General features: G+C 37.6%; 1 protein-coding gene across 1 annotated transcript in view; it reads right to left on the reverse strand.

Annotated features, from left to right (window-relative positions):
- Ido2 (indoleamine 2,3-dioxygenase 2) overlaps positions 1-8,974 on the reverse strand; it is a gene marked incomplete in the record, with an annotated part of 44,453 nt that extends 35,479 nt beyond the window's left edge. The window contains 1 exon segment of the mRNA XM_013507732.1: positions 8,715-8,974. Coding sequence (XP_013363186.1) covers positions 8,715-8,864 — 150 coding nt within the window.

An 8,974-nucleotide genomic window follows, 5' to 3' on the forward strand; every position in this document is an offset into this window, starting at 1 on the left:
CTTTATACATCTGCTTCCTTTTTAAAGTCTAATGTTTTGTATTTTTTTTTATTTTACAGAGAAAAAAGATAGACAATGATATAGGTTAGCAGGACATTACAAGACAAGCGATCTGTAAAACTATCTTAACTATCTGGTGTATACATATTTTTTTTCTTTTTCCCTTTCTTCCTTTCCCCTTTTGCTCATTGCAGTCTAATGTTTGGACTTCGATGTCATCCAATTTAAAGAAATTACTCTCAAAGTGTGGTGTGCAGTCTAGCAGTATAGGAACTCCTGGGAATTTGTCAGACATGCAAATTCCTGGGCTCCATCCTAGGCATCCAGAACCAGACACCAAGGTGATCCGACTTCTGTTTCATCATCCCTCCAGCTGACTGGTGCACCCTAAAACTGAAAACTAGTGAAGGAGACCAAGCATGCAAATAACCCAGAAAGGAATAAAGGACGTGAAAGATAATTTGCAATCCATTTGAAATGTTTTCTGCCTTTTAGCTTTTCCTCTAAAGATTGAAGAAGGTGATTACTTATGTTGATGACTTTCCATTTGCCAGATTTTCTTTTTAAAGTTAGAGGGTGAGAAATAGAACAAGCAGAGTTTCACTAAATAGCACCCTCTTTGGTGTCCCTTCACACATAATTATGGGCTCTATTTTAAAGCCTCCAGAGTATTCCAATAGGTAAATATTTGAATTGCTTATGTTTTCCTCTATGATTAACAACTTGGACAGTCGTTCTTACACATGTCTTTTTGATATTTTCTGATTATTTCCTTAGGACAAATTCCTAAAAGTAGATCTTCTGAGTTAGTCTTATATACATTTAAAAAGTTGAAAACCATTTTAATTCCTGAGAGAAAAATTATATCAGATGATTATTACACTTACAAAGTATAATTTTAAAATATGGCTGTTAAAATTTTTAAAATTCATTACAGTAAAAGACATACTGATATTAATCTCCCTCAAAATATTCCCCATGACTTTGAACACATGTACTCCATCATTCTTGTCTCTTTCTCAGCAGTTCTGAAAGTCCTTTCCTGTCTTTACTAGCAGTGGTAAAAGAAAATACAGTGAATGCTGCTGCAAGTATGACCCAATAAAGAGGCGTGTAAAAGCATCAGTGTGTCCTCATGCACCTTATTCACTGAGTACGGCAACGTGTGACTCTGGCTCTTCCCCTAAGTCAAAGTGATCTTGAAGGGTCAACATTTTGAATCAATTCAAGCATCAAGGCATCCACACTAATACAATTGCAGACACTCATACTGCATATTAGGAGTGGCAATTGTTTACACTTCTGGCAGCACTGAACATTACTAATATTTAGTCTTACATTTTTAAGATATCACTTGTATTAATTGCATTAAAATTTTACAGTTCTTTTAATACTGACTAACTCAACATACTTGTCTCAGGCATAATACTTTGAAAAAGGTGATCAATGCAGATGGCAGAATATTAAAAAACATCAAGTCTATAAAGCAGAAAATAAAAATATTCTAATTCTCATCCTCTCTAGCAGTGATGATTCTCCAAAGTTTCTCTTCTGGTTTTCTATATGCACACCACATGGATCACTAACAATCTGCTAGTCATTCCAATTTTAAATTTTACATTTCTGCTCATTGCTAATGAGCTTGAAAATATTTTCATTTTTTTTGCTTATTATATTTTGTGTGTATATTTGGAATAGCTGTTTCTAGGGGAGTGCTAAAATCATGCTTGGAAACTTTATCTAATCCCAACATCATTTCTTTTAATGCTTTCTAGGTTTATCATAGATACTTAAGTCTTTCATTTATCTGCACTGCTATTTTAATGTTATGAGTTAGCACTTATCATTTTTCACTTCCAGTTTGAAATAGAGGAAGTTAAATCCCAGAGCGTTTAAATGACTCTCCCCACGTTTCACATCTGCTTCACAGCCAGGTCAAAGCTCCTCTGACTCAAAGTTCAGCACACTTTGTAGCACCTCTTCAGAATAAACACTCAGGAAGGTTTTTGTCTTGTGTTCCATGAAAACAAGGTGACCTCAGAAGACCTCACTCCTCAGAAGACCAAGGGGAATGACAGGAACAATAAAATCTTTATGGCTTTCCTTTTTAGAAATCAATTTCTCATTTTACACTTACTTGTTTTTCTAGATGTTTGCATTCAAATACAATTTTCAAAAAGCTTAGAAAGTCACTCATACAAATACAAAATATGTGTCAAGCATATTTACCTCGTTAAGGCTGAATTCAGCAGGGTGAAAGGGATGGTTCAAAGAGCACTTCAACATCATTAGTCATTCAAGAAATGCAAATTAAAACAACACTGCGATTTCATCTCACCCCACAAAGAATGGCTATTATTTAGAAATCAACCAGTGACAAATGCTGGAGAGGCTGTGGGGAAAAAGGAACATTTCTCCACTTCTGGTGGGAGTATAGATTGGGAAACCACTGTGGAAATCAGTCTGGAGACTCCTCACAAAACTAGGATTAGAGGTCCCATTTAACCCAGCTATTGCCCTTCTGGGTATTTTTCCAGAAGAATTAAAAACATCATATCACAGCGATATATGTGCACCCATGTTGATAGCAGTGCAATTTGTCATAGGTAAATCTTGGAAACAACACAAATGCCCATCAACTGAGGAATGGATAAAAGAGATGTGGTTTTTATATACAATGGAGTGTTACTCAGCTATAAAAAAAAAGATAAACCCGAGGCTTTTATAGGTAAATGGATGCAACTAGAGAACATACTCATAAGTGAAATAAATCGGGCCCACATGTGTAACTATCATATTGTCTCCCTGGTGTAAGAGCATGAAAGAGTAAATAAAACCCAAAATGTACAATAGATAATAAGAAAGGGAAAGAAATTGCTCAAAGGGAGGAACAACTGGGATGAAGAAAAGAAGAAAAAGAAAGTACTAAGACATTTTATATATATATATGGATCGGTGCCATAACTGTACTGCTGGTGTCTGATGGTTTGTTGAGGGGAACAGTTAATAATTAAAAGGTTTTTTTTATATTTTGACCAATTTTGCATGCTTATATCTGGGAATCTGAGCAACTTATGTGACGACAACAATTTGTATTATGATAACCATTGGTGACTTCCTACAATCCTGTCCAGTGAAACTATGTATTGTCTCTAATGTTCTTTTAAATTATTATTTTCTTATTCCCTTTAATGATTTGATCAATCTTCTATTCTTACATCTGGTAATCTGAGCAACTTTGCTGAAGATAGCAATATGTAATATAACAACCAATATAACAAGTGTCCTTGCTTTGTTTTGTTTGTATTTTGCTATTGTTCTTTTTCTGTAAAAAAGAATTTTTTCTTTAAAATAAAAATTTTAAGAAAACCAAAGATCACTTCAGACACCATGAAGTTTTGAGAAAATACTTGAAATATATTTGCCAGATTAAATGCATGACCACTTAATATCTGTACAGTAGTACAATCATAAGCATAAGGATTATTTTTTCTCCTCAACAAAAATCCTTTCACCTCATAAATCTACAAATTAACATGTTATATCAGCTATTGGCTCTTAATCAATAGCGAGTAACAGGGACATCTCCTATGGTTAATGATCCCACAAAAAGACTATTAGACCAGGCTTCAATGATATTCATTTGATGCAGAGCCATCCTTTTGCTTTAATTTGAATAATTTTTCTGAACACATTTGCAATCTAAAGTGCGACATATTTTTAAATGTATTTTGTAGAAATAATAAACTCTTAGATTTAGCGCTTGGTTAGCTAAACTTTTGGCCAAGGAAAGAGCACAGTGAGGGTTAAGCATAAAAACCTGGGCAAAAATAAACCAGACAAATATCAACAGGAAAGGTGGGGAACGGAAAGAGACTGGCAGGATATTACAGCAAAGTAAAGTGGAGGAAAAATAGATAAGCATTGTGAAGGACCTCGCGTAAGATAAAATGTGAGTTTCTACTCGAGAGCGCTTGGAGAATGGTAAAGAGTAGAGTGTCACGGCTGATTTTCATTTTAAAAAGTTAACCTACTGGCCATGCACAGCATGTTTTTCAGCTGGGCAAGAGCAGGAATAAAGAATCAACGGAGGAGGCAGGCAAGGGGGATATGAGAGACTGAACCAGGGTAAAGATGGAGAAACGCGGTCAGTCTCAGAGGAAATATGCTTCAGAGATGGAGATGAGTTTATTGCCAAACAGGCCCTTGCACAAGGTGAAGGCTGCTGTGAGGAGCAGAAGCGGAGTCAGAGTTAGCAGGGGCCCCGTACAAAGTGGACATTTCCATGGATTTATTCCTATCATTACACCATATATGTTCTAAAGAGTTTGTCACAGATACAAGAAAAGCTCTATTAATTAAATATGAGAGATTGCAAATAAATTTCGCTAATGCATTTGAAAATTTCACTTGGATTTCCATTTGGGAAATTATAAAATATCAGTTATTTGTCTAGAAGTAGAGAACTTTATTGTCTAGAAAGCTTGGAGGAAATACAAAATGTAATTTAGAACTTACCACCTACATTGGCTTTATTGCAAAGATCTAGGTTATATTATCTGAGAGCTGATCTCCTCCAGAGCAGAGATAATGATGAGAAGGCAACTAATGCATATCATGAAAAACATAACTCAAGATTAATCCTTGAATTAGCAATGCTAATCAGAGCAACAGTACATTATTTTTGCATCCCTGCACTTCTTTGACCATTTTTTATTTATTTTAAATTTTAAAATTTATATTTATGTCTATTATTTAATTATTAAATAATAATATGTGTTTTGGTGCTGGGCCTAAATCCAGGGCCTTGGTCATGCTAGGCAAACCTTATATCACTGAATTATACCCGTAGCCCATCCTTGACCATTATATATTCTACATTGTCAATTTTCATTGTCTTTTTCCCTTTCATGCCTGTAAAGTCAAGCTTGGGGATCTCGGGACAGGACAGTACATTAAGTTATCATTGGTGCAGTTGTTCCATCATCTTCTTCTCCTTTTTCTTTTCTCTCCACTTCCTGAAGTAGGTTAGATGGTGACTCTTCTAACAAAAAGATACATCTACTTGGTTCGTGTCGAAAGTGAGAACACCTTGAGTTGCCACATTTAAAATTTCAGTTTTAGTACTCTCTGCATCCACTTCCTTATGCATGTTTGCCTATTTCCCCTTTGTCTCTACCCTATTTTCTTGGTTCCTTAGTACTGCACAAAAATCCATTCTTCATTCATTCCATTCTTTTCCATCCTCAAACATGTTCTTTTAATTAGATCAATATCCAGTATTATCAAATCTAATTTATTTGTCTTTGTCTCTGCTATGGTACTGTTATTGTCTGAAATTCCCATTTGGCGCTGATCATACATCCCCTAGAAATGCAACCATTGTTTTGTTTTGATTTTTTTTTTTCTCTCTTTTTGAGACATGGTCTCACTATGAGTTCAGGCTGGCCTTGAGCTCACTTTGTAGCCCAGGCTGGTCTCAAACTCACAGTGATCCTCCTGCCTCAGCCTCCTGAGTGTTGGGATTACAGGTGTGTGCCACCACGCCCGGCCTCAACCATTGTTCAAAGAAATATCTTAACTGGTCCTATCTACAATCTGTCTGAAAAATATAGACTACTATGGCAGTTAATTTTCTGTTTTCTTCCAACCAACTTGAGTCTACTACTTCTGTCAAGTGCTTTGAAATTTACAGGGCAAGATACCATTTTTCCTGAAGTGCTGACTGATCATAATAAAGAAGAAAGTTCTAACACCTTCATAGCTATTTGCATCGATCCTTTTCTCCTGCCCCCAAAGTTCATGTAGAGTATCTCCTTTATTTTGTAAGTTAACTACTTCCTAGTCTTCCCCAGTGCTTCACTGAGCCACAGCACCTTCTTTCCACCACTGGCCTCATATGTGTGGCCCCACCTCTCTCCCTGAACCACACTGGTGGCCTCCTGTTGTATTTCCCTCCATCTGGAGCTCCAGTAATGAGGCAAGGTCAGCTACACATTCAGAATTAACTGAGTGCAACTCTGCACTGGTATTTTAAAAATTTGTCAAGGAACTGTGTCAAGCAGCCCAGGATCCATCCTCTAAGCCAAACTACCCTTATCATGCAGAGAGGAAACTCTAAGCACCGGCTGCATGATATCATCTGCCAGATCTGTTACATCTAAATTTCAGAGTCCAACATTTGAGGTCTCCCTGTTTGCTCGAATCTATTCTCTTATCTTGGTTCCTGCTTTCCTGCCAAACTAATTTTCTTATGTTCTTTGTCTAAAGAGAAATTATCAATACCAACCACACACACACACACACATACTTGCACGTACACATTCAGGACACATGGTCTAGCCAAGGGTTTTTGTGGTCTGTTTACAGGTAGGCATCTGTAAAGTGTCAATTTTTTGCACTGAAATGTCAAAACTTGGAAATGTTGGGAGTTCATAGAAGTGGTAGGATAGAATATTTGGGATGAAGTCAGTCTCCTTTCAAGCCCAAGTGTTTTCTTCTTCATTAACTTGACCATATTTTCTTCGGAGACATTGTGGAGTATGCCTGTTGTAAGAAGCCCAGAGGTCACATGGAAGGGATGCTGAAAGGACGCTGTGGAGGCCAGCTGATGTGAAGAAAGAGCACATGCCCTGGAGCGGGAGGAGAGCAGAGCCCAGTTCTGGCTCTGCGGACGTGCACGACTACTCTTTCCCAGTCTGTGTTGAGTTGCAACACAGCAGCCTGCAGCATGCTAGGAACTAAGTGTCTCCTGATTTCTGAGGAAACCTGGGCCTTTTCTTATAAAAATTCCTTCCTCTACCCTCCCCAGAAAAGGAAATATTTAAAATCCTCACATGACTGAAAGAAAATCAAAACTGAAAGAGAATTTTAGCATCTGGAAAATATGACTATCACAGGGTGGAACTATGAAGTTTTGTTTTGTTTTTTTATAAAAGCCCAGGAGTAGAAGTTTTTTCTAAGGGAAGTCCATCAATTACACTGCAGCACAGATTCTATCAGGCTCAGAATGTCACAAACACTTGCTACTGTTTCTCTTCTCCTTTAGACATTATAAAAAAGGAAACAACCCGAAAGGGGAACTCTACAACCGTGGCCCTGCCTGGTGCTCACCTCCTTTGCAACATTATTTTACTCAGGTCAGGGCAACACATTTAATTTCAACTAAAGGTGTTGGTCTATTAGCACTTTCTTCCTTGTGAACTAGGGAGGATGTTAGTAAATCCTGAGTTAATGCAACAAATTATACACACAGAATGGAGATTTTAACAAGCCCTGGGCTAACACAGGGTCCCAAGCACCAGCTTCCAATCTTTACTCTGGATCTATCACAGTGTGTACACATCCATGATTCATAGTAATACTGTGAGCACAGCACCAGACCTCTATCCCATAGATTATGAAAAGAAGGGTCAGTTGTGACTCAGGGCCAGGAGGTGCTATGTATAAATTAGGGCAGCTGACTCATTCTGGTTTGCCCAGGGCTTTTCACTGGAAGTCCTGCTTCTCAGAAATCCGTTCAGTACCCAGCAAGTGGAAACAGCTGACCACCGAGTGACTGCACGGGAAAACCTGATCCATAGTCAGCAGGGAACTGGAGCACTGTGATTAGACCTTGCAGCTAAGTTCTCCCTCAGAAGAACTTCTGAGACCAGTAAATGGCTCTTGTCTTCATTTAAATTCCTCCAGTACTTTTACCTCAAAAGTAAAAGAATCATAAAAGCAGCTAGTTAGCAAAAGCTCAGTGAATGCTTGATATTTATTGATCATAGGTAAGTAGTTGAATTAGGCTGGGGTTTTTTTAATAAATAACTACAATGACTGCAAAAGGCAGCTCTTTTTAACTGAATTGCCTTGTCCCTTATTTGTGATATAATAAGAAAAAGATGCCAAATATCCTGAGGGTGAATTCTGCATTTGCTGCTAATATGACTTTGGGCCTGTCATTCTGGACTTCAGCTAGCCAGGAGTGGGTCTAGCTGGCTTCCAAGGACTCTTACAGTTTTAGTATTCTATGCCTCAGAGCACAGTTAATGAAATAAAAAAGACAACATTGATAAAAACTAGCCAGTGAAGCAGAATTGCATGTCAGGCTCCACTCAGCAGAATTAAGAACTTGGTACTCTTTGTTTCAAAGATTCATTCCTCTTCTCAGAAATTCCTGATGCCATCTAATCCCTTTCAGCAGCTCCAGACAGACTAAAGGTCCCACATATTCTCTTTTGTTTTCCATCACCAAGTTAAAATAAATGTTTACATCAAGCTGTCAAAAGCAGTAACGTGGAGTATACAAGGAATAAGCTCTCCCAGAAGAACTTATGTCCCAAACACATATCTAGTATACTATAGATTGGATCTATAATGGGGAAATTCCATCTCTTGCTTGTTTCAGAAGAATATACCTGAAAACACCACATTACAATTCCTGAGGCCTTCTATTTGTCTATACAACTTACCTTTAAGCAGTCTTTTTCTTGACAGCTATTTGGTAGTAATTTTTCTGGCTTCGAAACATTGCATTTGAATAACCCTTGGCTATAGCTCTCACTTCTCTTTTTTGAGGGCAATTACACCCAAATTTATTTATAGCACGTTCCTCATGTTAACAGTGTGGTATATACATATCTCTGAATAACTACATACATTTAAAAAACAAACAAAAACCCAAAATCTAAAGACATCTGTTTTGATCTGGCCCAAGGCCCTATTCTTACCAGAGGATTTGGAAGAAGAAAGCCATACTCTTCAGAAATGTGGTATCTTTCTAAACACAATGGCAGTGTTATCTTCAAATTCTGTCTTTGAGGATCCATAATTTTGTTCCAAGTACTGCACAGAAGCTGCCACTGCAGAAGCAACCCCATCCAAATAATCAACGTCCCAAGAGATTGGAGGTTCAAAACTGAATCCTTCGGTTGTCTCTTGTGGTGTAGTGGAACTTTGTACTGAGGTTGAATTCCAACTTGTCATGAGC

Source organism: Chinchilla lanigera, unplaced genomic scaffold (genome assembly GCF_000276665.1).
Source record: "Chinchilla lanigera isolate Chin_1 unplaced genomic scaffold, ChiLan1.0 scaffold00135, whole genome shotgun sequence".
Classification (NCBI taxonomy): domain Eukaryota; kingdom Metazoa; phylum Chordata; class Mammalia; order Rodentia; family Chinchillidae; genus Chinchilla; species Chinchilla lanigera.